Source organism: Trematomus bernacchii, unplaced genomic scaffold (genome assembly GCF_902827165.1).
Source record: "Trematomus bernacchii unplaced genomic scaffold, fTreBer1.1, whole genome shotgun sequence".
Classification (NCBI taxonomy): Eukaryota; Metazoa; Chordata; class Actinopteri; order Perciformes; family Nototheniidae; genus Trematomus; species Trematomus bernacchii.
The window spans coordinates 10,222,644-10,238,526 of record NW_022987828.1 but is presented as its reverse complement, the minus strand read 5'-3'; the positions used below and the strand labels follow the sequence as shown (position 1 = coordinate 10,238,526).

Below are 15,883 nucleotides of genomic sequence, written 5' to 3'. Positions count from 1 at the left end.
GGGCAGCACTGCACTTTTGGCTTTGCAGCCCCAGAATGCAACACTTCCCACTCGATTTCAACCTGTAATCTGTGATTGATAAGTAAGAACCTTGTACAGACAAAAGTTAACGAGGGTGTGTTGCATATCCTCGTTTATTAGAAATAATCTTGCGCAATATTCCAGTGTCAGGAAGTCACCAATGATTCATAATGACTAACAGATTTCTTTATTACTGCATTTGTCTTCCTAAAAGTCTTTATTACATCAATTCACATGCCCACTTTATAAAATCACTCAAATCTCAGAGACATTTCAGACACTTCAGGCAAACATCAGCAACAGTTTCTGTTTTATAATGTTGACATTTGAGAAAGGCACTTTCACATTATACAAACATCTCTGATGTATTTCACAATGGTATGAAACATTAACATGATGAATTAATCAACATCCATACATGTAACACAAATAGGCACTGTAGGTAGTAATATACTGCATCTTTCATACAGGTCATACAAAGAACTGGACAGACAGTGATATAATTGCCATAAAATGCAATAAAAGTGTTTTGTTTTTTTCAAGCATCCCTCAGACAATTCATATGATAATGATTTCCATGACCCAGAATGTGTTCCTAAATTACAAAAAGAATCTCAAGTTACCTTTAATTTATTAAAATATATAGCTTAAGTTAATATGGATATAAACATACAATGGATTCAAAAATCACATAGTTTTAAAGGAATGTAAAAATCTAACTGCATAATACAAAACCTTTTGATTTGGTGAAGACTTGTTCGAAACACCCACCCCCTGCCAGAATAACTCATTATTTGTAGCAATTTAAAATGAGTATTTTTGTGTAAAATAATCTAGAATACCACTGGAGGGGAGACTGTATATATAACCCCCTTTGAGAAGTGATGCAGTGCTGCTGTCACTGTGTTGATTACTTGTCCTTCTGCAGAGAGGTATAGTACTCGACCAGCACCTTCCAGGCCTTGGGGGCCATGAACCCATTGGGAGGGTTGTCTCCGCTGCGAGCCATGTTCCTCATCTTGGTGCCAGAGATGAACTCAAAGTCAGCATGTCTGAGAAAGTGAGCATTGAAGAAAGAGTAGTTTAAAGAGAGAGTGGGCAGGACAAGTTAGTAGAATCATACCATAGGGACCTACATAAAACCACACTGAAATACAAAAGAGTGGGCCTAAGAAATGAGATAGAATTTATAATAAATACAGTGTATCCGGAAAGTATTCATACCCCTTCACTTTTTCCACATTTTGTTATGTTACAGCCATATTTCAAAATGGATTAAATTTATTTTTTTCCTCAACATTCGAGACACAATACCCCATAATGACAAAGTGGGAAAAGTTTTTTAAATTTCTTTTGTAAATGAATTAAAAATAAAACACTCAAATATCACATGTACATAAGTATTCACACCCTTTACTCAATACTTTGTTGAAGCACCTTTGGCAGCAATTACAGCCTCAAGTCTTCTTGAGTATGATGCTACAAGCTTGGGCAGTTTTCCCATTCTTCTTTGCAGATCGTCTCAAGCTCCATCAGGTTGGATGGGGAGCGTCGGTGCACAGCCATTTTCAGATCTCTCCAGAGACGTTCAATCGGGGTCAAGTCTGGGCTCTGGCTGGGCCACTCAAGGACATTCACAGACTTGTCCTGAAACCACTCCTTTGTTATCGTGGCTGTGTGCTTAGGGTCGTTGTCCTGTTTAAAGGTGAACCTTCGCCCCAGTCTGAGGTCCAGAGCGCTCTGGAGCACGTTTTCATCAAGGATCTCCCTGTACATTGCTGCATTTATCTTTCCCTTGATCCTGACTAGTCTCCCAGTTCCTGCTGCTGAAAAACATCCCCACAGCATGATGCTGCCACCACCACGCTTCACTGTAGGGATGGTGTTGGCCAGGTGATGAGCGGTGCCTAGTTTCCTCCATACATGATGCTTGGCATTCAGACCAAAGAGATCCATTTTGGTTTCATCAAACCAGACAATTTGGTTTCTCATGGTCTGAGAGTACTCTAGGTGCTCCATGGGGGCTTTCATGTGCCTTTGGTGCTCCTTCTGGCCACTCTACCATAAAGGCCTGATGGCGGTGGAGTGCTGCAGAGATGGTTGTCCTTCTGGAAGGTTCTCCCATCTCCACAGAGGAACACTGGAGCTCTGTCAGAGTGACCATCAGGTTCTTGGTCACCTCTCTGGCTAAGGCCCTTCTCCCCCGATGTTCAGTTTGGTTTGGGCAGCAAGCTCTAGGAAGAGCCCTGGTGGTTTCAAACATCTTCCATTTGCAAATGAGAGACCACTGTGCTCGTTGGGACCTTCAATGCTGCATACATTTTTCTGTACCCTTCCCCAGATCTGTGCCTTGATACAATCCTGTCTCTGAGGTCTACAGACAATTACTTGGACCTCATGACTTGGTTTGTGCTCTGATATGCACTGTCAACTGTGTGACCTCATATAGACAGGTGTGTTATTTTCTAAGTCATGTCCAATCAATTTAATTGACCACAGGTGGACTCCAATCAAGTTATAGAAAGATTTCAAGGATGATCAGTGGAAACGGGATGCACTTGAGCTCAATTTTCAGTGTCAAAGCAAAGGGTGTGAATACTTATGTACATGTGATATTTAATTTAATTATTTTTAACACGTTTGCAAACAATTCTTTAAAACCGTTTTCGCTTTGTCATTATGGGGTATTGTGTGTGGGACATTGAGAACAAAAATGAATTCAATCCATTTAGAAACAAGGCTGTAACATAACAAAATGTGAAAGAAGTTAAGGGGTATGAATACTTTCCGGATGCACTGAAAAAATATATATTGTTTTGGCTTGAGAGATTTGGGCCTACACATGTGTGCAGGAGGATATATTGTAAAACTGAATCAGAATTTCACAGAAAGTCACAAAAATGCAGTGAATAATAAGGATTTACTGCACATTTGCTCCAGTTTGTTTTGCACTTGGGTTCAAACCGGGACAACCATGTCAGTAAAAAACAAACAAAAAAAAAAAAGTAGACAACAGGACCAAAAAATGAAACAACTGCAGATTTCTTCTTCACGTACCTCTCTTTGTCGTAAAAGTCCATCGCCTGCTTTGTCTTGTTGTAGGCGGCGACCCTGAAGGGGATGATCTCCACGGAGGTGAGGCCCGGCGCCATGGTGAGGACCTTGCTTCCGTGGGTGGGGTCATACAGGTCCTGCTTAGTCACCGGGTGAGGCATGCCAGCTGGGTCCCGGCCAACGATGTAGAAGTTTGCCCCGGCGACCATTCTGGCTCTACAGTGCCACTGAACCTGATTACGCAATAAATAACAATCAGGTTAATATTTAATCACACGTAAATATATGGTGGAACTGTAGAAAGTGACCGATGGTAACCTCTGGCTAAAGAATAAGCCAGCGCTCCTCACCTCTGTGGGTCCAGCGTACATCATAGGTGAGGGGAAGATGGCGACTATGGTGCTGGCGGGGTCCAGGACGCCCTCCTCCAGCACAGCAGAGTGCTGCTTCATCCTCCAGGCCAGAGGCACGTCGTCGTCTTTGGTCCAGCCTCCAAGCGGGTGCAGCAGCAGCACGGGGTTCTTGTAGCCGCGCTCCAGCAGACGGCGCTTGGTGTCCTGCATCAGCAGCGCGTGGCCGTTGTGCACCGGGTTACGCAGCTGGAATGCAAATACCGCATCTAAGGAGGACAATGTGGAGGAGGGGGACAAAACAAAGTTGAAAGAGCAGTATTTGTTGTAATAGCAGCATTGTTGTGGTACAGTGGAGCCGTCGAGCTGATGATTGGGGCAGCTTGGAATATGTGGAGCTTCTTGTGCATTTGAATAATTTTCACACAAAACATGCCCATAATATTCTCAACTCATTTTGCATTAAAGGTCACCTATTATGCAAAATCCACTTTTTCCTGTCTTTTATACATAACCATGTGTCCCCTCTGTGTAAAGAGATTCTGAAAGTTTCACTTTTTGTCCTGATCCATTTAAATAAAAACCTGTCTGAAAATGAGCTGATCAGATTTTGGCCACTTTCTGATGTCATAACGATTTTTTGGCTTGTGTAACCATTAGCCAATACCCAACCAAGATAACACCCGCCTGTGGGGGAAACTTCTGTGTAGCAATGCATTGGGAGTCACCGACTCAGGAAGGAGACACGGTGAGAGTTGGAGCTTTTGATGTCAAACACTGATGGGTTTATTCAGAGTATCGGCCGGAGGATTCACATCACAAGTCAAAGAGTCAGAGGTTCTGACTTCACGGTAGAGTTGCCACGTAAATTCTGAAGAGCCTCTCTCTATGCTAGACCTTTTAACTGGTTCACAGAGAGTAATCAACATCTCTGAAGGAGTAGACTAAACAGCTGGGAACACTGAGCGACCTGCCTCCGACACTCATGGCCTCAAAGATTTCACATCCTAGAGTCCACAAACACCGATAAAGAAGTGCCTCAGCGTTCTCACAACAAGTACCATTCGTGCCAGACAAGTTGACTGGTCACAAACTGGTGACAACAACACATATGGCACCAAGGCCTTTCCTTAAAGGAGATAACAGACGTCAGAGTAGATCATAAAACGTCACAGAGCAAAAGGTTAGATATCTAGAATAATGATTCCTTAACACCGCCCACCTTATCACCTGAATCTCCTCCTAGAGCACCATTGTGTTCTTTTTAACCAAATATCTCGCAGAGGGGCGTGGAGAGTGGCTCCTTATTTTCATCTAAAGTAACAGACAGAGAATCAGCACTTTTGAAACAGGGCTGAAACAGAGGGGATTATGGGATGCTACAATGGGTGATCTGTTTGGTATTTGGAGCCAAACACTTCAGAGAAATGTTTTCTATATATCTGAGACCTATAATAAAGTAATGAAAAACAGTATAACAGGGGACCTTTAAATTGCTTGTGGTTTGTGATAAAAGGGTGTTTATATTCTATATTTATCTTATTGTCAACAAATCCCATAAAAAAGACTAAAACCAACAATGAATGTATCTTTTTAACAGGTGGTTTGTATTAAGTAAGTAAGTGTAAGTAACGGTTTAAGTGTAGCAAAGCCTAGCTTATTCTTTCAATGTCATTAAGTTCCGTTGTTGTCCAATAACAATTAGGAGCTCGGAAAGGTTTTTCCTGTTCATTGGGTTTGTTGACATTAAGAACATATAGAACAGTGTCAGCCAAATTGTGCACATCACAACAACATGCTAGCACCAGTAACAAAACTGCCACTTGAACCAAAGAGCAGCAAAGCATTGAAAAAACAGAAACAGAAAGCCCATACCGTGTTGTGCTGCAGATGAATAAGTGACAAGACTTTGAACATAGTATTCAAATCCTAGTGAGCAAGAGACCGTTCTTTTTCATTGTTCTTTACTTTTCAAAGAAACTATACATCTCCATTGATCACTGCACACAGATCACAAAAATCATCATGCAGCTAAAAAATTACCATTTTACTTTTTGCATCTGGTCCTTTTTCAAGTTCTTCTGAAAGACAAATGGTGCACTGCTAAATACATTGCTTTCATTTGTATGTTTATTTGTGTTTTTCCCCGGCTGTGAAGGATATTTTGTTTAAGTAATGGTATTAATCTTAAGTGTCACCTTGGTAGCTACTTGCCACACATTGAAAGCCCTTTTGCCTTCTCTTGTAGTCGCTGTAGGTTTGTGATTAAGTCATTTCTAACCTGCTTTCATGTCTTTAAACTTCTGCTTCAGCTCCTGTGGAGTAAGGCGGTACTGGTCGAGCCCATCGTTCCATTTGATTCGCTCCAGCACTTCCAGGTCACCGCCTACCAGCCAATCACCTCCCTCCAAAATCATCTGCACAAGGTGATAAAAGGAGAATTAGAATAGCATTATAGAATACTATAATTATGATTTACTTTCCAAAAATCACACATTTAAATATTAACACTCTATAACCCAGGCAAACAAAGTGAGTTTGCAGATCAATCATGTGGAAGGTATAACGTTTATAACTACGTGTTGAAGACATTTGATGAAAGCCTTATCACCTTAATGTGAGGGTGCTGTGGGCAGGTGGTGCCCCACTGCCTGGCGCAGCGTTCCTCCTTGCAGTGTGGGTAGAACTCAGGGTTCCTGAGAATAGCGACGCGTGAACCCTGGTACTCCAGAGCGACCGCCGCACAGCCGTCCAGCTGCTGCTTAATCTCCGAGGCAACAGGCAGCACAATGGGCACTGACAAGTTGATGGCCCCACCTGAGACAAATGACGATACGGTTAACTTAAGCAGTACACAAAAGCAAATATTGTGTCAGAACTGATATTTAAACAATTTACTGCACACCCGTCACAACCCATTTTTAAGGTACGACTTTTCCAGCAGCTATCCCGGACCAGGATTAGTAAATACACTTTAATTAGAACAAATATATCCCTACTGTATATTGAGTAACACACACCACATGCGAGAGGACATTCAAATTAGGTAGAAGCCACATTTTTTTTAAACTGTGGCCGAAAAGTAATTATAAAGCACTTTAAATAGTTGCAAAAAGTAAAGACAACAGTTGAAATAGACAAGTTAAAGAAAAAGTATGTTTAAAAGCATGGGGGATAGATGATAGTTAACTCAAATGTAAAAAAGTAATCTATATAATGGCTCTATGTGTTGTACAGCCAGCTTTTTTTTCTGTTTGGTTTTGTTTCTGTGGTAAACTGATTTCGCTGTTTGTTCTTCTCTCTAGGAACATATCAATTGTTTGGATGGGTGTGACTGAGTAGCTTTGTTTCAAAATAGGGTGCACCTTTTTTCTGTTCAAACATTCATCGCATTAGTTTTCTTGCATAACGATAATAACAATGCACAATCAGTTTTAACAATCAGAATGAAAGTGATCAAGCCAGGTTGATACTGGTGTGTGTGTCCTGGCGATTATAAGAAGAGTAAATATGTGCCCTCGTCTCTCACCATCCAGCAGGTTGCCGAAGTGTAAGACCTGCAGGAACTCTCTCTCTCTCATGAAGCCCTTCAGCGGGCTGGCCCAGCCTTCTGACAAGACCTGCACCCACTGTAGATCCAGCTGTGGACAAAGAATAAACACCCAATATATTCAGCATTATAGACGTTTAACGCCTGGATTTAACTGCCCCGATGGTATATGGAGTACCATCAAATCAGTAATTACACCAGGAATAAAAGGATCAAGAAAATGTGGAGGTTTTAATACTGGACGATATAGGGTAACACTTGCATTAAACAGCCGTATTGCTCTGCTGACATATTTATGGTCAATATATTAATTTCTCACTAAACCATAACAAGATGGTCTGAAGCGACATACACAACGTATGGATAAATAATAATATGTTTCGTTCTTATTTCAAATACACAAATAGAAAAGTGGAAATTAACCATTTGATCCCCCCACAGAGAATATACAATTAAAAAGAAGGTTAATTTATATGTTGTCAAGGTTGAAGTGCTGCTCTGATTCAATTATCATTATTTCCACGCTGCTGCATGCCTGCTAGGCTTTTATGTTTTCATTAGTACCCAGAGAAGTTAGAGCAGACTACTGCCAAGTCCAGTATTGCCCTCCATGTCCATTTGCAGTATTATTAGAAAAATCCTGTTTACTGGAGCTGTGCGTTACCTTGGTGATGCTGATGGTAGGAAGCGTGTTCGCGTCAGCCACAGCAAGATTCAGTTTGTTCTCTTTAACAAAGAGTTCATTCACCTCCTCCATGATCTCGCCTGGTACAATGTTCTGTATGCAAGGACACACACATATTATTATCAGAATGAGATACTGTGGGTAATGTAAGACTGCAACTCATTTTATTTTAATCTGATTAATGTAATTAAGTATTTCATAGTAATACAAAACGTTTCATTGTAATACAAATCGACCCATTCCCATAGTGAAGACCAACAGTACAAAGACAAACAGCAGATATTTATATTTGAGAAGTTGGAAGTAAAGAATGTTGTGCATTTGAAAAAGACAATGTGTTTGATATTTATTCAATAAATGTGCCACAACTGGCCAGCCATTGGTGTCCCATACTGGTGCCAAACTAATTATTGGCATTGCATGTAAGGAGATTAAAAAAGGGTAATACTCTTGGGAATGCAAGAATATTACCAGTTGCCTGATCATTCATATTGCATATCCAACATTGTTCTACTGCCATCTTTCAAAGGAATGCCGGTGGTTACGCAAATCACACACAACTTGTGTATCAATGAACATTTTCTTGGGAACTCATTATGAAACTCATATGCATGTATGTGCATGCTTGTATTCTGATCCAGGATATAATAGTCTTCTCAGCCAGAGTGAACAGGAGGCCATTTTCAGAAAATATTTCCCCAACTCGTTTTGCAGCATGTTTTTATTTAAATGTAAGTCACCTCTGCCTTAGCATATATTACTTTTCTTTCAGCAAAGCTTTGGTCTCGGCAGCAGAAGCAGTGTTGCATGTCGGGGCGTGGCAAAAAGTCACTCACTGAGTGCAAAGTTAAACTGAAATGTTACTTATTCTCATCTGTAAAAGCTGTAATGGTGAAAATATTTTATTATACAGAAGGCACCTTTCTAGTAATCCAAAGCACATTTCAAATAAGATAATAATCTTTTAAATGTTTATTCTGATATCATATGCTTTTATTCCTTAAGTATGCTGTGGTTGAGTTCTTTTAGTTGATTAATTATTGTTTGCTTTGTGATTAATGCTTAATCTGCTGTTATCAACCAAACAACTCCAATGGTCAATAGTGTTGTTAAAAGCCCTGCCTTTTCAAGTCTTTATTGCATCTTGTCTAAATGTCTAAAATCATTGTTTGTGAAAGCCTGATAATATAGCCCATCCCTGATTACATTAAACCAGTTTGGGACAATAGATACTTATTTAAACAGGGATAGGCTATATAATCTGTGTATTGACAGCCTTAATGGATTTTACATTAACGTCACTTGTACAGATGTCTCTTTGTCACATCCCTCAGCTAAGACCTGTGGGGTTTAAATATAATATTTGTCCTGTCCCAGGGAAAATGTCATACTGTAAACTGACAATGAGGATGCGACACCCACCTGCTCCCTGAGCAGCTCCAGCACCTGATGCAGGCACTCGTTCACTGTGAGCTCTCCGGTTTTCAGCACAAGATCCGGCGCCTCAGGACGCTCATAATCTGCGTCAATCCCAGTGAAACCTGACAAAAAAATGTGAAACCATGAAAATAAATGTCATTGAAATCCATCAGCCTTCATATTACATTTCTATTTCAGTGTGAACAAGGGCTTGGCAATGCTTGAATCATTTTTTATGTGGCGGTAAGTATTGGCAGGAGGTTTCCTGAGGTGAGCATTGTTGCACAGACCTTTGATCTCTCCGGCGCGAGCCTTCTTGTAAAGTCCTTTTACATCCCTGCTCTCACACAGCTCAAGAGAAGCGTTGATAAACACCTCAAAAAATGGCAGCCCTACACCTGCATGGATCTTCCTCGCCTCTTCCCGATCCTGTGGAGGAAAATAGTAGATATGTTTCATTAGAATGTGGTTTAAAGTTGAATTACGTATTCCACACGGCTGATATTTTATATTTTTTCAAGAGATCTTTTGAACTATTTAAATATAACAGATATGCATCAGTATAGTGTTATTTGACAGCCATTTTAATTTAGTCCTATTCCTGTTTCTATTTAGTCACCTCATCCTGTTTTGTCATCAAGTTTTAGCTGACTGAAAATCTGGGCAATTCTTCTTATTTAAGTCAAAGAAAATTGTACTATAGGAGATTGTAAAAGAGTATTTTATTATAGTTTTAGTCAATGAAAGCTGTTGTAATATAAGACTCCTTTAGTTATCAGATTATAATGAACACATGAACTCGTGTTTTATTTCTCCAAAGCCCTAATGAGTTAATTGTTAACTTTTCCTATCCCTAGTCCTATTGAAACTTAATCCTGATATATCATATTTCATCTTCTCTTATCGTCATTGAAAAACAGATTAAAGGTGGGGTAGGTAAGTTTGAGAAACCGGCTCGAGATACACTTTTTGTTATATTCCATGGAATGCTCTTAACATCCCGATAGCAATGAATATCTTAAGTGCTTTGACAGAAAATCCATAAAAAAAATTAATCTGTGGAAGCCGTAGTACTGTAAAAAGCACGACCAATCATTTTAGCCGGCCCGGCTAAAATAACTGGATGGCCTACCTGCCTGTCAGCCTTCCATCTGTGCACAAACTTATCTCGTGCCCTCATTGGTCATGTGCGCGTTCGTGTGTGTTGGAGGAGGGGCTCTGTAAGGAAGTGGCAGATTTTTTCCGGCTGTGTATTTTCAAATTCTAGCGCACTCGAGCTGGTTTTTCCAAAATTACCTACCCCACCTTTAAGGGAACGTTTTTATTGTTTAATCTACTACAGTCAAGTATTAATTGGTCAGACATATTGCTAGTTTATAATCATTGTGATCAAAAAAAGGTGGTTGGCAAACAATGTTAGTCACAGTTTTAATTCAACATTAGCAGCACTTGGCTTTGGGCTCTTAATGTTTTCTGACCTTGCTGAAAGGAGAGATGAAGCTGGTGACGCACACCATCCCGGCGTCAGCAAACAGTTTGGCCACCTCAGCAATACGCCGGATGTTCTCCTCGCGGTCTATGGAAGAGAAGCCCAGGTTCTTGTTCAGCCCTTGGCGGATGTTGTCTCCGTCCAGTGAGTAGCACGGAATAGCGTGGGACACGAGGAATTCTTCCAGGGCAAAACTGATAGTAGTCTTTCCAGCACCCGATAAACCTAAACAGAAAATGTGACAAGACAAGCAAACATGAGCGCATTGTTTTTTAACAGTCCATATCAGATTAACCTTTATGGAACCACATTATGAGCAAATGACCAATAGGTGCACGGTAGAGATTTACCGGTGAGCCAGATGGTGCAGCCTCTGAAGCCCCCCCTGGTGCCCACCACCTGCCCTCTCTTGGTGCGGCTGACATTGTGGGCCTGGTACACCACATTGGTCGACCTGTTGAGATCCTAAAACAGAAGAAATCACACGATAAAGACAAACTAAAGTTTGAGCAGAAGGTAGAAAAAAGCTAAATTTTACTAGTTGTAATAATCCATCTGATTTAAACATCTGTACGCCAATCCAAAAATGTTGTCAAGTAAGTAGGTATGGGCGATATAGATGAAAGGTATTATCACAATATAACAGAAGATCTATAACAGTCGCAAAATCAAAACATGACAAAACCTGCAGCTTTAGAAACAAGGAAAAAATGACACTTTTATAATATCCAACATTTTAGTGAAAATGTTGTCTCATATTACGATTTAGCTATTTAATCAATATATTGCCCAATTTGCCCAGCCCTAGATCTAGCCATAATTATGTTTGACATGAGATTTGTCTTACGGCACAACGTGGCACTTTAGTGATAATCATAGCAAGACTTGTTTTACATGCTCTGTCCAAAGAGACTGTGTGGATAAATGGCTGTATTGACTTCTCAAGGGGAGGGGTAGTGGAGTGAGGCATGATGGGAGGACTGACTGGACAATGTGTCCAGTGTGTTGCCTGCAGCCCAGCGATGATGTGGCAGTGCTCGTGCCCACACATTCGCCCTCTGTCCGCACCCACCTTCCCCTCATACCTGCATCCATGCCATGGCTTCACTTTTCAAATCTCTCTTCTTTCGCCTCTCAAAAACGACTCTCCCCCATGCAAAACGTTGTGTGTTTTAATAAGAGCGACACAGATATAATATATATTATGTTTGTCTTTCTAATGGAGGGAATCATTACATTTGCTGGGTTTATTAATGTATCAAATCTGTACCAAAAATGTAAAGAAAGGTTTTTAAAAAATGGGAAAGAAAAGTTTTAAAATCCATAGTGTGATGGGATGTAAAAGTATAGTACTATCATTATTTGTGATTACGTTTCTTGAGGAGCACCATTTGAAAGTAACCCACTGCTCCCACTAACAGTTAATAGGTAGTACAAAGGTACTTAAAATGCTTTTATGATGGGCCTCATTTTCCCCAAAGGACACATTGCCTACAGACAAACAGGACTGTTCTTTGGGTTCGAGAAAAGCGCTATAAAAATAAAATGTATTATTATTATTATTATTGTTCTTCCACAAAAGGGAGAAACCTTCTCTCAGTCCACCTCAGATTCCCACTGCAAGCAGACCGCTCCTAATCCTCTCTTCCTTCCTACATTCATGGGAACATGATGTATATATGTTGTCTGTGCACTTACATCAAAATCAAGGCACTTCATAACTGTGTATTCATGAAAGAGTACCTTCAAGGCTCCTTGCTTTAGAAATGCTTTTAAGCACAACTATTACTTGACTTCACGATACTAATCATATTTTATGTAATTCCATTTTAGATCTCTTTTTAAAATGTTGCTTGCTTTTAGATTGAATTGACCTACTGAAAAGGACTTTCCACTGCATTCCTTTGTAGTGAACTTACAATAAACTCTAATTCGGAAGACCTTACATAACTCTTTTCCTCTCTACAGCTAACATCCTCCTTCTCAGGAAATCACAAAAGATCAATTATGATGATATTGTGGTAGTAAATGTCTCTGCTGGAAACTAGTGAACATTTTCATCACCAACTGGTCGGTCACTTCAAATATGAATTGTTTTTGCCATAAAATGACAGGAATGCCCCCATTTACACATCTAAATTGATATTTCTGTTGAATTGACAACCAGTCATTACTCACTTTGAAGTAGCTGGAAGCAACAACTGAGTGAACCCATGCATTTCTCTTTGGAAATAAAATACAGGGTTCTTCTTAAAAGCAGCACATTTGCTTTGTGACCAATACATTCTAGTTTGCCTATTAAATAAGTTGCTGACTCTAAGAAAAGGACTCACCTTGTCTGCTCTAGTGCACACTATGGATGTATCAGGTGCACACTTTGAGGATTTTGCCTACAAAATACACACAGGTCTTTGTGCATGGAAATGTTTTTGCTTACAGTTAATGGCCAATGTTATTCTTATAGTTTTTGAGATGACTTCACATAATGTTCTACAAGTAAGCAGCATTCCTGTGTGCAGCATCAGACTGCCTTTTCACAGTGGCCTCTTTCTCCCCCTCACTAGCGTTATGAATGGACCAAATTGACATGGGAAAGTTACTACAACAACCGGCCTATTCAGAGTCAATGCAAGTCTGTTACCATCACACCTGGTAGTTAGTACATTACAGTAAAGAGGCAGAAAAGCGAACAAGGCGTTGCAGAAAAGGGGTTTTAAGCAGCAATGCAGGGTTACTTGTAATTGACAAGTATTCGACAAGAAATACTGCTTTTTCGTGCAACCGAGTTTCACCAAAAAGGAAAGTGTTAATGTGTATTAATAAGATTTATTTGACACACAACTCCTCGGGAGGAGTGTTAAATCTCGGGCGCTGGCGGCTTACAGACACTTGGCTGAACTAAGTTTATCTGATGACAGCTTGAATTACAGTTGTTTCTCCCTCCCCGTTATCTCCACATCTACTCACCGTACGAAGCTTTTTCACGCCGGACATTTTTCGAGTGTAACACCGCCGTAGGACTGCTGAACTCCGGGGACTCACTCGGACCGCTTCGGACAGGCCTGGATGAGGGAGCTGGAACCTCCAAAATTTGGTTATCGAGGAAGACGGAGGGGGGTTTAAAAAGGGACGTCCAGCTTCCAAGACACGTAGCATTCCGCTAGACCAGCCTCCAGGCTTTCTTCTACTCCTCCTCCGAAGCCTAGAAATCTGCATACTTCTTTAGTGTGGCGGTCTCCAGTGACATGACGGGGCCGGGCACCTCACCCGACCCGTCTGGGACAGAGGTCGGGCGGGATATTTACTTATATTTTTACTTTGTAAACTAAAGTTACACATACACTGTGTCCAAGGAACGTTTTTGTTCATATTACTTCGAGTTTATATCACTCCCAGTTCAGGTTACAAGAAACACACGGTTACGAGGCAGAACAGTAACTTCAGCAGGGATATTACAACTAACGTCCGTTGATTTACGTTAGCTTTATTACAGTATATTGGGGCAAAAAGGCAGAACGTTTACGTTACTCTCCGGGTTATACAGTTTCACACTACCGTAATGTTATTCAGCCGAAGTCTTTCACACAAAATTACGTTCCCCATCTTGCAGGTTAAACGATTTGATGTTAAGTGAGGGATCAAAACTAACTGCCAAATCCCCCAAACCTGCAATGGAACTCTGTGTTCCAGTGAGACAGGTAGATGATATACCAACGTGTTATTTTAAGAGGCTTTACCTGAAGACCACATACTGCAATAAGGGCAGTCATAGTTTATTTAATACATTAATAATGTGTCATGGCTATACACACAGGGTTATTTGCTTTATGATTCGCAATTAGTGACACTTGTTGGCTACAAATGATATCCTACACAAAAAGTATTGGCATCAAAACATACTTCAAGTACAAAAGTAAAAGTACTAATTTTCCAGTAGGCCTATGGCCCATATCAGATGTTACATTTTTGTATTATAGTTATAATCAATGCATTAATGTCAATGTTCACTTGGTAAAGGTAGGGATTATTTAAATTGCTTGCTATAGCCTACTGCTGGGTAGTTCAGCATATTGATTTATTAGTTGATTTATATTCTGTGTTATAAATCCATACCTGCAAAGTAGCTAAATCAATTTATTAAAAACATGTAGTGGAGTAAAAACCAAAAAATATGCCTCAAATGTAGTAAGTTAAAGTATAAAGTAACATCATGGGAAAATGCTCAAGTGAAGTACAAGTTCCTCACAATTGGACTTACTACTTGAGTAAATGTACTTAGTGACATTCAATCACTGATTATTATGCATGAAACTAAGTTACACTTTACCGACCACTAACAATGATAACAACGCATAGATGCATCGATAATGCATGGAATACTCTATCAAAAATATCTAAATTAGTTTACTATTTTTAATTAAATCCTACAATAACATGAATAATATATATTGTATAAAGAGAAAATAAATAACACCCGTTCACAAAACAAATAATTTACCAGACAAAAGTACGATAAGAGAAATAAGGACCAGAGAACTTGTAAAGTTAGCCCATAACTTAGGTTACAGTTTAATCAAACCATGATCATTACATTCAGAGCAATAAAACGGAAACACGCCTGCCAAAAATATTTGAATAGGAAACTAAAAGGACTTGTAAGGAAAGTGTTAGTGTAATGTATTAAACACCACCATTCATGTCGTCATTCAGACAGACCACACAATCTTGTGCTCTTTCAAACCAAGAAGAAAGGATTTTGGTAAAAGCTAAATAAAATGTGTACACTGCAAACACAATTTAACTGCTGGAGAGAAACCTTAGCAAAAGCAATACTGTAATGGTACAGGTTGTATGGAATTAAAAGCTAGGCCGGGATCAATTTCTGAAACTAAATCTGCATTTTCTCAGCCTTAAGGCGAAGCGAGTTAAAATGTTTTCTTATGTTTTTCTTCTTCCAGATAAAAGGCCATGCCAAACAATGATTTGAACATGGTTTAGGCATAGAGGCCCCGCTCACACGGGACCGTTTGCGTTTATGCACAGTATGCGTATTCAAAAAAGTCTTCCGTTCACATGCATTTGTTTCATTTAACGTGTCTGTTCAAACGAGGCCGCTGGAAACGCTGTAGTATATATGCTGGGACTGTAAGTGGCGCTGTAACTTCCGCCAAAATACAACAAAAGCCGCGAAGAAGAGCAACCGAGCAGCCCCGCTGCAATGTTGCCATGGCTACCCTTCTGTTTAAGCCCCGAAACTGAAACTGAAAGAAACTGAAAGAAACCGAATCTGTGGATATTGCATCCCGACCAAGAAG

The 15,883-nt window shown here is 40.1% G+C and overlaps 1 protein-coding gene across 1 annotated transcript; it reads right to left on the bottom strand.

Moving 5' to 3' along the window:
* Positions 1-118: 118 nt before the first annotated feature.
* On the bottom strand, positions 119-15,692 carry LOC117499933 (bifunctional 3'-phosphoadenosine 5'-phosphosulfate synthase 2-like). The gene is made up of 12 exons (XM_034152628.1): positions 13,536-15,692; positions 10,919-11,033; positions 10,558-10,793; positions 9,370-9,508; positions 9,083-9,201; positions 7,640-7,753; positions 6,955-7,066; positions 6,037-6,242; positions 5,707-5,842; positions 3,426-3,694; positions 3,079-3,308; positions 119-1,073 (listed from the first exon to the last, which is right to left on the bottom strand). The coding sequence occupies exons 1-12, from the start codon at positions 13,782-13,784 to the stop codon at positions 932-934; spliced, it is 2,067 nt and encodes a 688-aa protein (XP_034008519.1). The 5' UTR covers positions 13,785-15,692; the 3' UTR covers positions 119-931.
* Positions 15,693-15,883: the final 191 nt, after the last annotated feature.

Bases quoted from the DNA above. Each gene is read 5' to 3' on its own strand.
- LOC117499933 (XM_034152628.1), bottom strand. From the start codon at position 13,784: ATGCAGATTTCTAGGCTTCGGAGGAGGAGTAGAAGAAAGCCTGGAGGC. The intron at 9,509-10,557 runs GTCAGAAAACAT...TTTCCTCCACAG, and splicing joins TCATCTCTCCTTTCAGCAAG to GATCGGGAAGAGGCGAGGAA. The intron at 3,695-5,706 runs GTTAGAAATGAC...TGTCCTCCTTAG, and splicing joins GTTTAAAGACATGAAAGCAG to ATGCGGTATTTGCATTCCAG.